At 37.5% G+C, this 16,625-nt stretch overlaps 1 protein-coding gene and 1 pseudogene across 1 annotated transcript; one reads left to right on the top strand and one right to left on the bottom strand.

Moving 5' to 3' along the window:
* Positions 1-12,706: 12,706 nt before the first annotated feature.
* Positions 12,707-13,440, bottom strand: LOC122040536 (annotated as a pseudogene).
* Positions 13,441-13,575: 135 nt separating this feature from the next.
* LOC122051017 (elongation factor 1-beta-like) lies at positions 13,576-16,538 on the top strand. Its single transcript, XM_042611923.1, has 6 exons — positions 13,576-13,735; positions 13,875-13,988; positions 14,835-14,916; positions 15,698-15,815; positions 15,927-16,040; positions 16,152-16,538. Exons 1-6 carry the CDS (start codon positions 13,650-13,652, stop codon positions 16,313-16,315), a joined length of 678 nt encoding a protein of 225 aa, XP_042467857.1. The 5' UTR covers positions 13,576-13,649; the 3' UTR covers positions 16,316-16,538.
* The last annotated feature ends 87 nt before the right edge of the window (positions 16,539-16,625 follow it).

The raw sequence follows: 16,625 nt of genomic DNA on the forward strand, positions 1-16,625 counted from the left end.
GCACGGAACGAACGGTAACTGTAGGGAGGGAGGAGCCCCATCTCACCCGTTAGATCAAAACGGAACTAATTCTGTCCTTAACATTCTGTCCTTTATTAACAGCCAGGATCAGATTTATCTGGATCGGAAGGCTGGAAATAGCATCTTCATCAAAGATTTTAATAAAAAAAACTGAAAAAACAAAGTATATATTTTTTTTATCAAAGTATTTATAAAAGTAATATTGTCAATTTTAATGTCCGGGATTAAAATTTTTAATTAATTAATATGAAAAATTCTAAATAAGTTATTAATAAGAAAATTTTCTAATAATATACACAATTAAATCTCAAACACAACTTTAGATCACTAATTAATTAGTAAGAAAAAAATATAATAATATATCTTCAATTCTATGTCCTGATTAATATATCTGTGAAAATTATTAATAAATTTTAAAATTATTTTTTATATAAATGTGATAATTTTTTTCTAGTTTAAATTGAACGAATCAAATTATATATTATTAATAACAAAATGTATTTTATATGATTGTTGATCCTAAAACAGAAATTACAGCACCGTAATGTATCATGATTAGCGAGCTACAACATAAACTCCATGCGGACTTAGTTAATTAACCTTCCATTAATTTACAAAACAAATCCAGTGAATAATTAATTAATTAACTAACGAAATTAATGTTAGATCTTTAAGGAGCTCGTGCTTGTAGTCACTTTAGAACTGTCGGCACTGTCGGAGACTATCGCCAGGAGGATGCAAATTGATATTGGATATCATTGAGGCTAGTGTTCAATACTATCTCCGTAAAACGATATTGCTTCACTACAGCTGCTTACGGATAGCAACAATTCATTTCTCAAGATACAACGACGTTATCTCGAAATAGCAACACTTCAAATTTCGAGACCGATGTCTATTTATAAAGAAGAGGTGAGGTACCTTTTGGACATAGGCACATGATATGTCATCCGAGTGCCATGTCATCATTACCTAGAGCATAATTTAAGCTCATCGCGATGATGCAAAGTACAAAGTGCGCCAACAAAATGCCCATTGCGCACGTACGCGTGACGGGCAACTCGCCCATGGGAAGAGAGCACTTGTGTTTTTTTGTATTAACTCTATTAACACAACAGTACTTATAAGGAAGCAATCACTCTTGGAATTTTTAGATGTAGGACTATTCCCCATCTACTTCCTTAACGCTATTTTGAGCTTAACTTTAAATAATTAAGTTCTCATTCACCCGTAATCGATTTTGAGCAAATTAATAGTTTAGATTCATCTACGCGAAACGTAGATTTCGATTTAGAAGTCAAATCTGACTTTCATCGATTGATGGTACATCGATTTTTTCTTACAAAACCGTATTGGTCGTTTTAAGATCCAATATCCAACAATCTCCCACATGAATGAAAATTAATGCATGTATGCATGCTGACACAAGATCCAATTGATAAGTCAATGCATCGGGAGAGGTAGCTTGTGATTTTGAACCTTCCGTAGTGGAATGCTATCGAGCATACTAGGCTGCATAGTGAACGTGATGTCTTAAACTGCTCAGCTGTTTGTGTATACTCAGATAATAACACCCACATAGAGACTTATCTCACATACTTTTGGTTATCATGGTTGGTTCTGTTTTGACCATGGACATTATCTTGGATTCATGAGTATTTCATTGAAGCAGCCTATCTTCACACTCACAAATGTGACACTTCTATCAAGAGTTTCCTACCATACTCCACCTTATGAAGGTATAAAAATCATTAAAAACATACGCTTAACCTCACTACATGTGGTATGATAGCACAAGTTCATCCTAACATTGGGATAGAGATAATATAACTCGTGTGCTGTAACACAACTTTTGTAACTTCGTTGTGCCATTGAACCAAGATCTTGGGATCTCCAGTCAACAAGATTGGGTTACCGCTACAGTCATTTTAGTTGTAGATTTTTAATCTCATTTCTCTCGATGAGTAGTATATTTGATCTCGACTTAGCCCCTTCGTAAGAGGGTCTGTCAAATTATCTTTTGACTTGACATAGTTGATTACAATCACTCCGTTCGAGATCAACTCTCTAATGGTATTGTGTCTACGACGTATATGTCGTGACTTACCATTATACATACTACTATGTGCACTTCCAATTGTTGATTGACTATGACAGTATATAAGTACGGCGAGCACAGGTTTCGTCCAACTCGGAATATCTTCTAAGAAATTCCTCAACCATTCAGCTTCTTCTGCTGCTTTGTCTAGCACTATAAACTCGGATTCCATAGTTGACTGCAATGCATGTCTGTTTTGTGGATTTCTAAAATACCGCTCCTCCACCGATTGTGAATACATACCCACTAGTGAATTTAGAATCTTTTGTATCTGATATCCAATTAGCATCACAATATCCATTTAAGACAGCGGGATACACTCCGTAATGTAATCCGTAGTTTATAGTATATTTCAAATATCTAAGAACTCGTATCAGTGTTTTCCAATAGGTGTCGTTTGGATTACTCGAAAATGACTCAACTTGTTTACCACACAAGCAATATCTGAACGTGTAGTTTGCGAGATACATCAAGCTGCCTATTAACCGAGAATATTCCAATTGCGATATGGGCTCACCATGATTTTTCGATAAGTGTTGACTTAGATCCATAGACGTTTTTCCTGTAGAGAGATCGTACACATTGAAACTTTTCAACATTGACTCTACATAATGAGATTGTGTCAAAACTATCTCATCGGATGTCCTGAGAATTTTAATTCCCAATATAACATCTGCTAGACTCATATCTTTCATATCGAAATTCTTGGTCAACATTTTCTTTGTATTCATAATTACCTTATGATTACTACCCATTATAAACATGTCGTCTACATATAGACAAACGATTACATGACCTTCAGTTATATGTTTGACATAAATGCATTTGCCACATTCATTTATTTTGAATTCGTTTAACAGTATTGTTTTGTCAAATTTTTCGTACCATTGTTTAGGCGCTTGTTTAAGTCTGTACAACCCCTCGGGTTGCTCCATATAGATTTCTTCTTTCAACTCACAATTTAAGAACGCAGTCTTAACATCCATTTGGTGTATTTAAAGATTAAACAGTATTACGATGACTATCAACACTCGTATGGACGTAATCCTTGTCATCGGTGAGTAGGTATTGAAGTAATCAAGACCTTCCTTTTGCTTGTATCCTTTGGCTACAAGTCTGACCTTATACTTGTCAATTGATCCATCAACTTTATACTTGTGTTTTAGTATCCACTTACAACTTAATGGTTCAGTACCAGAAGGAAGACCCACTGATAACCATGATTTAACTATATTATTTTGATTCATAATGCATATTTTTGATGGTCTATTCATAACTTAAACTCACATATACATTACATTTTGTAATTGCATTTGATTTTGGACTTAATTACAAATTAACTTATTTTCATGGTATTTTGTGCTAATATTTGATTCTTATTTTGTAGGCATCAAAAGGGTCATGGACCCGATTAGATTGGACCACATTTGGGCTCAAATCTAGGGCTAAACGAAGCGATCAAGTCTTGGAGTGTTTTGGACCATCCATTGAAGATCAAGCAGATCTGGGCCATCCGTTGAAGATCCGACTCATCCAACCTAATAAGGAGTAGATCTGGACCATAGAGGAAGATCAGTACTGTTGGATCAGATTTTGGGCTATTTTCACCGTTGATTGAGTCTTGATCATTCTTAGCCGTCCGATCAGTTTGAGGAGGTTTAAAAGCTTCGTGAGAAGCTACAGTGCATCGAGCTCGGCGATCTCGCGATTCTGGCCACTGTTCATCCTTCTTCTCCGCGACGCCGCAACCTCCCATTCCAGACTTCCAAAGCCAAGATTCAATCTCTTCGTCGCCGGCGAGCTTTCTATGATCCGGCAACCAGCAATCGAAGCATAGAGCAGCGATGCAGGGGCGTTCTCCGATCGTTGTCTTGTGTCCACGAGCTTCATCCAGGCGAAGATTTAGGGGCGTTCTCCGATCTGAGTTTCTGCCATTCTCTCTGGGGATTTAGGGGCGTTCTCCGGTTCTCAGAGATCGATCAATCTTCACTTCCACCTCGCGCTCCGGTTGCTGGTGATTTAGTGGATTGCTGGTGATTGCCATAAGGGCGTTCCCTGAGGCAGATCTGTGCCATGGCAGAGATGAAGGATGTGGAGCTTGGGTTTGGTTGTGGAATGTTTAGGTTTTTGTTTTCCTTGTTTTTTTTTGTCTTTGAATTATGTTTGATCTTGCTCAGATCTGATGATCTAATTACCTAGTTTTGCAATTCAGATTTTGTTTCAATTTTGATACTTGTTTCTTTGATTGTTTGCAATTCAAACCATGTTTAGCTACTAACTTAGTTCACAATTACAGTAATGTTTTCTGCAATTCCTTTAGATTTAAGTCTTTAATTCAGATCTTTGTTCTATGCATCAGATTTGTTGTGATTGTGATGAAGTTTAAATGAGAATGTTTCATTAGAGATTTTCCTTGTATACCTCTATTAAACATTGTTGAATGAGATTGAGACTAAAGATTTGTTGGTTTAGATTGATTGTTCAAGTTGATTACAATTATGAGTTGGATGCTTCATCTGTTCAATATTATTGTGTTTAAGCTTTTGAGATTGGTTGTTGATTGTAATTGAGAATAGAAAATGTGGTGATTAAGTTTAGGTTGGAACTTGATTGTGATGTGATAAATGTTAGACTCGGTTATTGAAATTGTGATGAGATTTTGAATGTAATGGTACTGAATTGTGAATTGTAGAGATAGAGATTAAATCATTCGGATCAATGATGCATTAGTGGTATAATTCAACGTAAGAATTTAATTTGGATCGAATCTAGAGTATTCACACACTCACTAGTTATCCTTGGAGAAAAATACGACTTGAGACTCCTTACTACGACACGTGTCTTAATTTTAGTGAGTTTACAATCTTGATTAATTTGATGCGCCTCGTGACATGCAAAAAGGCCGACACCACCCACTAATTCTAAAATATGGTTATTCATGATGGACTCGATTTCATTATTTACATCTTCTTTCTACAATGGGATGTCGAGACTAGAGAGAGCTTCACTTAATATTCTTGGGTCCATTTCCGACATAAAAGTCATGAAGTCTGGCCCGAACGATTTCTCAACTCTAGCTCGTTTGCTCCGACGTGGCTCTTTACTTTGATTGTCAATAGTCCTTTTATGACAACTAAGTTCAGAAATGTTATTTTCGTTAGAACTTCCGTGGTTATCATTTGAATGTTTCCCTTCTTATTTAGGCATATGTTTTCAAAAAATATCGCATTCCAAAATTCTATGATTGTTCCCACATGAGTATCAGGAATGTCTTACTTGTGAACTATGAAACGATATGCATATTGTTATGAACATATTTGACAAATATCGCATCGAACGTTTTAGGTCTGATCTTTACATGCTTTGACTTGAGTACTTCGACCTTTTCTAAGCACCCCCATACTTTCAGGTATTTGTACGATGACTCGCGACCCTTCCATAGTTCATATAGTGTTTTATTATTTTTCTTATGAAAGATTTTGTTAAGAATATGGTTTGCCGATAATATAAGTTCCCCCACAAGTTCTGGGGTAAGCCTGAATTTATTAACAATGCATTCATCATTTCCTTTAGTGTCCGATTTTTACGTTCAACAACATCATTCGATTAAGACGAGTAAGGTGTCGTTTTATGATGGATAATGCTAGATTCGGAACAAAACTCATCAAACGGTGCACCATATTTTCCACCTCTATCGCTACGAATTATTTTAATTCGTTTATCAAGTTAATTTTTAACTTCTGTTTTATAAGTTCTGAAAACATCTAAGGTTTCGTTTTTACTTTTTAAAAGAAAGGCATAATAGAATCTCGTGCAGTTATCGATAAAAATAATAAAATACTTTTTATCTCCTCTAGTTTGCACGAATTTTAAATCACATGGATCACTATGTATTAACTCTAGAGGAGTCGTTGACCTTTCCATCGAATGAAAAGGTAGTCTCGTCATTTTTGTTTCCACGCACACTTCACATTTGTGTGTTTCGTCCACATTGACATTTGATAATAAATTTAACTTGACGAGACATTTCAGAGTATTATTATTGACATGCCCAAGTCAATCATGCCATAAATTAAAACACCCAACAACATAACTAGAAGCTTTTATTTTATTACCATCAAAATCACGGTGTACAATCATTACAATAATTTTGAACAAACTTTGTTCTAAGTACCTCTTACCTATGAAGACATCATTCTTCGTAAGTACAAAGTTGTTTGACTGAAACACTAGTCTGAAACCGACATTAATAAGTGATAATCCAGAAACTAGGTTCTTCTTGATGTCGAGAACATGGAGCACATCAATGAGCGTTAGCTCTTTCCCAGACGTCATTTTTAGAACAACTTTCCCGAGTTCGACAATCGGGGATGTCGTGGAATTGCCCATATAGAGCTTTCTTCCACTTATCGGAGTATACTTGGAGAACATCGCCTTATTGGAACAGATATGACGTATTGCTCCAGTATCAATCCACCACTGCTTAGGGTTGTCCATTACCGTGTTGGCTTCAAACACGACTGCAGTGAGATCCAATTCCATGTCGTCATAAGTTGCGACATGGTTCGCAACATTCCTCTGACTCTTGGTTAGTTTCTTCGGGCGCCTGCAATCTTTGGACATGTGTCATGGCTTTCCATAGACGAAGCATGTGCCTTTGAATTTCTTGCCTTGAGTCTTCTTTTTGGATTGCTTTGACTTTTTTGCATTTGGCTTAGCCAGGTTGGACATCTCGTCGACTGCCCGCTTAGTTCCTCTGGAGTTGGATAATATTCGATTATCTTCCTCTAGTCATAGCCATAGAATTAAGTCTTCAAGTCCCATCTCCTTTTGCTTGTGCTTCAGATAATTTTTGAAATCTTTCCACCACAGAGGGAGTTTCTCAATTTACCGAGGCTACTTTGAATGACTCATTCAGCTTCATAGTTTCGACATCCAGATCATGCAGTATCAGTTGCAAGTCTTGGACTTGAGATGTCACGCTCTTGGAATCCATCATCTTGAAATCCAAAAATCGTCCGACGATGAATTTCTTCAATCTGGCGTTTTCGGTAAACCTCATGATACAGAATTCAAAAAAGCAAGACATACAAGAGTAAACCTCATGATACCCACGTAAGGATAGAGAAAAGAAAGCACTTGATCAAGAATAAAAAGTGCAAATGTTATCTCTGCGGCCAAGATGGGCACTTCGCCAGAGAATGCCCTAATGACAAGCGAAGCTCCAAAAGAGTGGCAATGTTTGAGCAGCTTGATATCCCAGAGGGCTGTGATATACTATCAGTCCAAGAGGACGAGGCCCGGAGTGATGCAATTTTCAACATCTCAGAGGGAGAGGAAGATAATGGAGATCTTCAAAGGTCCATACAAACCCTCACTCTAACTAACAGTATATTTATGCAAGGACAAGTCGATGGAGGGTATCACCTCCAAATAAGGGTAACGGACGAACAATATCAATGAAAACATGAATGGCAGTCCAATGGTGATACTTTTCCTCTCCAACCGACAAAATGCACCGGATGCAAAAGAGAGATAATAAAGAGGGCAGGATACATTGCCCTAAATGCCTTATCACCTATTACAATCTCTGCGGACCCTATTACTTCGGCAAAAAGGTACTGGTTGCACTTGCAACTCCTGCACCCAACACCCTTTTTCCCTAATAAACTTTTGCAGGAACAACAGAGGTACATTTCATGGTGCGATTCAGAAATAGAAAGATTGCAAAAGGAAGTCTCCTATTATAAAGACCTCTATGAACAACTCTTGCTGGAAAGGGAGTTGGAGAAAGATTTTGCCACACTTGAAAAAGGAAAAGAGGCGATTTTCGAAGAAGAAGAACAGCTGGAAGCCGCCAATATGCTATATTATGAAAAAACAGAGAGGATAACTGCAGCACAAGAAGAACAAGGCCCTCGCCTTATCAAAAACATGTTATACAACTTGCAAGTAGAGATTGATATTTCAGGTATTCCAAAATTCTCACTGAGAGCAATACTAGATACTGGTCTAACTACCTGTTGTGTTGACCAGAAATCAGTTCCTAAGGAAGCCCTAGAGGAGAATACATTAATTGTTCATTTCAACAGGATAAACTCCCAACAGACGGCCAGATTAAAGATGAGGCTAGGAAGAATGATTATTGGCGATAATAATTTCGTATTCCCTATACATACAACTTTCTAATGGTATTAGGAGTTAAGATACAGATGATTATCGGCTGTAACTTTATAAGAGCTATGCATGGAGGGATAAGAATAGAAGGTAATGCTGTTACTTTCTATAAAAATCTAACTGTGATCAATACTATTCCCTTAGCAAATACGGTAGCGACCATTGAGGAGTTTGATCTGGAGGAAGATGAATATATACAAATCAAGGAAATAATATCTTATTCAATTGGAAAATCTTCCCAGTAATTTTTAGAACAATTTGACCCCCTATTAAAGGAGTTGAGGGAGCAAGGTTTCATTGGCGAAAATCCTCTTCAGCACTGGTCAAAAAATAAAATTCTTTGTCATCAGGATATTAAAAATCCGGACTTTATCATTGAAAACAGAACCTTGAAGCACTTAACGCCAAATCAGAAGGAGGTGTTTACCAGACACGTCCAGGCTCTATTAAAATTGGGAGTCATCAGACCAAGCAAAAGCTGACACAGAACTACTGTTATTATCATTAACTCCGGTACAACTATAGATTCTGCCACTGGTAAAGAAGTAAAAGGGAAAGAAATGATGGTATTCAACTATAAGCGTCTCAATGATTTGACCAACAAAGACCAATATAGCCTACCTGCATTAATACAATTCTACAAAAGGTCAGCAAAAGTTCAATTTATTCAAAATTTGACCTCAAAAGTGGTTTTCACCAAGTATCAATGCATCCTGAATCCATCGAATGGACTGCATTTTGGGTGCCCGACGGATTATATGAATGACTAGTTATGTTATTCGGCCTCAAGAATGCACCTGTCATTTTTCAACAAAAAATGGACAACTGCTTCAGAGGGATAGAATATTTCATCGCCGTCTATATTGACGACATCCTTGTATTCTCTCAAGCCAGGAAGAGCATGGGAAGCACCTGAGGACTATGCTCAATATCTGTCAACAAAATGGACTGGTACTCAGTCCTACAAAATTGAAGATAGCAGTTTCGGAGATAGAGTATCTTGGTGCCGTACTGGGCAACCAAAAAATCAAGCTTCAACCCCACATTATCACCAAGATAACTGAGTTTAAGGAAGAAGATCTCTTAACCAAGCAAGGCATGAGATCCTGGTTAGAAATACTCAACTATGCTCAAAATTACATTCCTAACTTAGGGCGACTGTTGAGTCCGTTATATGCCAAGACTTGTCCAACAGGAGATCGAAGAATGAATTTCCAAGACTGGTCAATAGTAAAGAAGATCAAAGAAACAGTCAGAAACCTCGTACCCCTAGAAGATTGCTTCATAGTTCTTGAAGTTGATGAATGTCTCGAAGGATGGGGCAGCGTCTGCAAATGGAAAAGATACAAATTTGACCCCAAAACCTCTGAGAAAATATGTGCCTATGGTAGCGGCAAGTACTCCCCTATAAAATCAACAATTGACGTGGAGATACACGCCGTTATAAATACACTCGAAGCCCTCAAAATCTACTATATGGACAAGAATGAACTAATTATCAGGACAGATTGCCAGGTGATTATTAGCTTCTTTGGGAAGACAACAACCAATAAGCCCTCCAGAGTGAGATGGCTCACCTTCATCGATTACATCACAAGGACCGACATTCCAATACAATTTGAACACATTGAAGGCAAAGCCAATCAATTAGCCGACACATTCTCTCGACTAATAACTTGTCTTGTTATTTCAGAATGGCCGGAGCAAATTCTTGGAGGCCTGGAGCTAGTTCCCTCAGCACTACAGGAGCTTCAAATGAAGCCCAGCCTGGAAGCCCAAATGAGATGACAGTGGTCCTCAGCAACCTCTCCAATTGGCTGAACAGTACCAAAAACTATTACAAATACAATACTCAATATCCCTCGAAGAAGATCAGCGAATCCGTGAACAGCTACATCAACTGCAACATCACGCAGTCATACGAGCCACTAATGCCCTACAACAGTTACGAATACACCACTCAATAAAATGCAGAGAATGCCAAAGGTTAAGCACGTCGAACAACTAGTGGTTGGACTGGTATCCTGCTATAACGTAAGTGGACCAATAATTAGAGCTAGCGGCTAACCTACTCAGTGATGCTGTCAGAAGAATGAATAATTTTAAAGTCTAGCGGACGAGGTGAACCCACCCACTACATCCTGTCTAAACCACCACCACCGTTCGTCTAAAGTAGCTAAGCTGTAAAGTTAACTTTGTGTGCTGTAAAGATAAAGGTGCGTACGAAAAGATAAGAGCACTTTATCTCTAGTTATCGTTTAGGACACCTCATAAGATTCGCTCTTATCCGATGAGTAAGAGAAACTTGACGATGGGGCCCCTTGTGCACCTGGAGTTTTCTTTTCTCCTCTATATAAGGAGCGTCTGCATTCCTTTGCAGAGCATTCAAGCCTCCCTTGAGCTCTACTTAGGAGAGAGTTGTAATTCTAAAGTTTGCAATAAGAAGAGTCTATGACTCAATAAGTTTTAAGTCGTTATCTCTTTTATTTCAAACTTGTTGTTTCAATCCATAGCCCCTCTCCTCCTATCGCTGCCGTTTTTCTTTGGTATCTCGTGATGTCAAAAGCAAACAAGAGTTTAAAATAGTCTACTACTGACACATAAAACTATTCCTTGCAGAGACTTCATGTTAATCAACTCAAGTATTCCATCACTTCCCTAGTTAGAGACTATGTTTCAGATATCAAGTTTCAGAAAACCTACCTTCCAATAAATGAGAAATTTAGTTACCTTTGTTATCCTATGTAGACCTAATTAACTGATACCATCGGAGGTGCATTCGTAATATTTCAGATGCTGAACCTACTACCCTTTGGTTGCTGCAACAATAATTCAAGGAAATAGTGGAATCAAAAAATCAGGTCAATGAACTTGCACAAGATCTTTATGTAATCTCCATCATGCTATACTCTCCTAGCATCCATAGCATGGATTGCCACTGATCTACAACGTATATGGACAACTTATGCTGTGTGGTGAATCATAATCCACTAACCCAAACTCCCTTCCATTACATTCTTCAAGTCTTCGGAGTTTTCAACATATTCAAATCAAATCACTGTATGTGCATCTGAATAGTTCTCATTTTTCACTATTCCTTCTTGTAATTGAACTTAACATGTTGGTGTCAACTTCTTGACCAAGAATTTGACAATTTTACTATCTGCACATATACCACACAATTTCCAACACATTCCATAATATTGTGGACATTGTACTCTGTAATAGTGTCTAAATAAAGTAATCTGGAGCCAAAAGTCAGTTGTTCATGTATGAGAAATTGAAAAAGCTATCACTGCAAATATGAAGAGGTTAAGAGTTAAGATACATCTATTCTTACCACAACAGTGCCTATAATGCTCAAATCAATGACAATTTAGCTGTGACTCTAAGCACAATGGGATAATATAATGATTATCCATGAGTTATAGTTGGCCTATATGGGATTTATATGCCATTCGGCTCTATGCCAAAAACATGTAGCTAGTCAGATAGATCCAAATACTTAAGTAAATGTTAATTAGGTTGCATAGAGTTTTCTTAGATCTTGCTCTGTCCCTCCTGACTTGAACTTATCCAATTCAAATTATCCTACTATAGGATCCATACATGCCATGTTTGTATCATCTTACGATGTTTTTTCCCATTTCGCCATCTCTTGAAATTACTCAAAATATAGTCATATTTTAGAGTGAACAGAGAATTAGGGGGAAGTTATTAAAGGTAGTTAGGAAACATCTGAAATAGAAAAAAAAATATAATGAATCAAGAAAGTGAATTAATTATGATCAGTTGTATGAGAAAAGGCTGGGCAAGATCTGAGAAAACGTTGTTGTGAAGCACCATAGACTTACAAGCACAAAGTTGAACCACTATTTGATCAACCTCAGCAAAACTAAAAGAGCATATCCATGTAGCAAACACTATATAGTTAGGGCATTATCTCATGCTAATGTAGTTTCTAAAGACAACACTGTCACGGAAACACAATTTTTGGTTTATGTGCTATAATTATTAGTTGAGAAATTAAATCATTTTTAAAGGGTTCCTAAGATAATCATCTGTTCATTCAGGGCATGTGCGACAATCATCTATCCATTCACAGATCAAACTATCTAGATGATTCTCTTTGATATTTCCTTGATACAGCATGATAAAAAGACTCAAGATGCCATCATCATTACCCCATAAGAACAGATTTAAGGAATGTTTTTGCGCCCAACTTCTGATCTTGTGGTTTGTTCTCTACGCAATCACCATGATTGTTATATCATAGAACCTCAATAATAGGCGGACTTTCCCTATAGTGTTTGAAGATATAAATTATGTCATTACCAACAAACACATTGAAGTTTCAATAGAGCAACATTTATACCAATATTAAGATGCATGTACAAATTCCATAAGGACAGCACAAACAGCGTACACCGTCACAAAAGTTTTCTAGAGATGAAGGTCAAATGCAACAAGAGATGAACAAAAAAATTAAAAAGGCTGGCATATTTAGAAGGCAAATTTGACAGATATGGCGAGTGATAGTACCAGTGAGGGACTGAAAGCAGTGTAGGTCAAATGTGTCGGCTTGCAGAAGGTCAATGCCGGCGCAACCGGTGGTGGGCGAAAGCTGCTGCGAGATGGCGTGCATCGAGTGCCACAAGCTCGCCAGCCGGAGGCTATCATTCGTGTCCATACGCCCCGCCGATCCGTAATCCTATCGACAGAAGCGAACCAACAAATAGTTCATTTTCAAGAGGAACGAACGTATCCTTTAAGTCAAAGAGAAGGGCGGATCCTCGTGGATCCAGGGCTCCCACCCACCGACCTTGTAGAAGATGAGAACGCCCGATTTGTTGATATGAAGAGGCTATAGATCGCCGCCATGGGGTTTGTATTGGATACAAGTTCTACGAGTAGAGGAGGGAACGAGAGCGGCGAAGCTCGTCGGCGACGATGGTGACGAAACGACGATCCAGAGACTAGACATCGTCACGGAAGCAACGTGTTCGTTAATGGCGAGGTAAGGAAGCGGGTTTGCCTCTAGGTCGGATCAAAACACAGGCAGCCTGGCCATTTTGGCGGTCCGTTTATGGGTCGGATACTCCGATTCTGGTGCTTTCAGGTTGGAGAAAATATTGAGAAAAATTAAGAATATGGGACGAATTAACGCTGACAGATGCTGTAACATGTCTGGGTCCCACAATACTACCAATAAGAAACCAGGTAGCAAATAGGGTTTAGGATGTGTAAATTCTCTGTCTAGAAATTGTCCTATAAATTACATTCGGCTACTCGGGTTCTGTCTCTTTCGTCGTTAGGGTTTCGGTGCGGCTGCTCTAGTGCCAGTGCTGTTGAGATGGCGATCTCCTTCACAGATCTGCACACCGAAACCGGTCTCACAACTCTCGAGGAATTCCTCTCTGGGAAAACATTTATCTCTGGGTGAATTCCCAATCACTAATTCAGTTCTATGATTATTTTCTTTGGCACCTATAGTAATCGCGTTCTCCATTTGTAGATACAGGAACGAAAAAAGAATTGATTTTTTATTTTTTTTACTTCTGTGTTGCTGTTAATTCAGGGATCAAATCAGCAAAGATGATGTTAAAGTGTTTGCTGCCGTCGCGAAGCCTGGAGATGGGTTTCCCAATGTCAGCCGCTGGTATTCTAGCGTTTCTGTGGTTCTTTCACCAAGGTTTGTTTGATCGGAGCCTTCGTGCCCGGGATTGTGATCAGTTGTTGACTTGAACTTTTTCGTTTCCTCATTTTCATTTTCTTTCCACTATAAATTTGAAGTTTGAGATGTTATTATTATTTTTTTCAACATGTAAGTTTTGGTTTATCAAATTTGTCTTGATTTTGCACTATGTATGTTTTGTTAAAGATCTGTTTGTTATAGTTCAATTTGATTGAGATTTGTACGAGGTATGTACTCATCTAGTTTATTTGAGTTTCAGTCAACTATTTTTCATTTTAAATTTCTTTTTGTCTATGTTAGTCCCTATTCCTTGCTTTTGTAAACATTTTTTTTTTTTGTTTTAAAGTAATGCTTTAATTGGTAACTGGTCTTGCCCCAATTCAGGAAGCCATAAAATAGTTAATCTGTATTTACTGTATTGATCTCCGTTATTGCCTTATAATTTCACAAATATTGTATTTTGTATAATTAGTTAAACTTGTCTATCTGAATGGTTTGTATATTTAATAGACTTACAAGTTCTAAATTAGAATGGGAAAATGCTTGATCTTGTCTATAAGCTCGAGGGGATAAATGAGATTCATAAAGACCTTCTATAGATTTGAGGGTAATTTTTGGCATGAGTAGCATTTGTAATAAAGTTATGATCAATGAAGTCAACGAAGGTGGCAACCTCAGTCTATCATCGACTTACTGGATATTAGGCAACTTTAGCTGTATCATACAGAAGAATTGTGCTCTCTCTATCTTTGTTGAATGTTCAGTTTATCTAGTTTTTTCTATTATTTTCACCTTATGCTCCTTTTAGCAGTGTTCTAATGACCATCATGTATTTGTTTCCAGATTTCCGGGTGAAGCTCTTGGAGTTAAAATTGGAAGTCAAGCTGCAGTCTCAGCTGCTGCACCTTCTGCTGATGTCTCAAAGGTATGCTACTTCTAGTCCCGTCTTCAAGCAGGGCAACTACCCTAGATCATTATGGAATTTACTTATTTCAACCATTTTCTTGCTTCATTTAGCACTAGCAATTAATTTAACAAACTGAGCTAGCTAGTAGTGCTTTTTTTAATCTAATTAGAGTGACTGGTCCAAAATAAGTTTAGATACTATGTTTTCCAGGTTTTCTTATTAAGACACATTTTTTTTTATAGTAGTAGTTTTTTATCTGTCATGTATGGATTGCAATGCTCTATGGGCATGTTCTTAACAATTGTTCCCTATTCTTTCAATTATCTTATAATTTTCTTTCTCTCATATTCTTTGTAAGCTCTGTTGATATGTTGATTCATTAGACCTTCCCCTACCTGCATGTTTTCTATTGCTTTATTTCTTTAACAAAAAATACTTGCAAAAATCCATCTAGTGCAAGTAAATTGTGTTGATCAAATTTCTCTGTCTGCTATTTCCTGAACAAAAATTCTTGCAAAAATCCATCTAGTGCAAGTAAATTGTGTTGATCAAATTTCTATGTCTGCTATTTCCTGAACAAAAATTCTTGCAAAAATCCATCTAGTGCAAGTAAATTGTGTTGATCAATTTTCTATATCTGCTGCCTTTGGAACTGGTTATCCCAGTTCACTATTAAAAATTACATTGGAAACATGTTGTTGGAGCATATTGTTTCAAGTTATTTGGAGCTATACATTTCTTCTATCACCTTCATGAATATGATCGTATTTTTGTATTTAGTTGATCTTCTGTATTTCAGGAGGCTGCAGACGGCGATGATGATGATCTAGATCTCTTTGGCGATGAGACAGAGGAAGACAAGAAAGCAGCAGAGGAGCGTGAGGTGGCTGTTAAAGCCTCTTCCAAGAAGAAAGAAAGTAAGCCTTTCCTTCACCTTTCGGATTCTTACATTTTCCATTCCGATTCCTTCTTTAGTGTTTCTTATTAAATGTTCACTGAAATCTCAAGCTACTTTGTTTCATGTTTAGGTGGAAAGTCATCCGTTCTCTTGGATGTGAAGCCGTGGGATGATGAGACGGATATGAAGAAGTTGGAGGAAGCTGTTCGAAGTGTAGAGATGCCTGGCCTCTTATGGGGAGCATGTAAACATCATTGCTCTTTGTTTTTTTGGTTGATTATAATCCTTATCAAATACTACTTCCACATCACCCCCTCCCCCTCCCTCCCTATTGATCCTATGGCTTTGCTTACAGCTAAGCTTGTTGCTGTGGGATATGGCATCAAGAAGCTGCAAATCATGATGACTATTGTTGATGATCTTGTCTCAGTTGACAGTCTCATTGAAGAGACTCTGACTCAGGAGCCCCACAATGAGTATATCCAAAGTTGTGATATCGTTGCTTTCAACAAGATTTAATATAATCTGCCAGGGCCAGAACTCTTGTTCTTGCATTTATGGTTTATATTTTAGGTATTTAACGTTTGCCATTTTAAAGATTTCACTGTCTTCAACTTCAGTTTCTCATCTCATGTGAGGCGATTGGAGGGAATTTGTGTCTTGCATTTCTGTGTGTTTGAGGCATTTAATGTAGGATAATTTATAAGATACTTAAATTGATAGTAATTGTCTTTTTTGGTAATGTGGTTGATTCGAGGTTCTTATGTTTCAGATCTTTCATGAGGTAGTATGTTTTCATGGAGATGCAAATTGTAATGATTCATTTGAT

The sequence above is a fragment of the Zingiber officinale genome, chromosome 1B (genome assembly GCF_018446385.1).
Source record: "Zingiber officinale cultivar Zhangliang chromosome 1B, Zo_v1.1, whole genome shotgun sequence".
Lineage (NCBI taxonomy): Eukaryota > Viridiplantae > Streptophyta > Magnoliopsida > Zingiberales > Zingiberaceae > Zingiber > Zingiber officinale.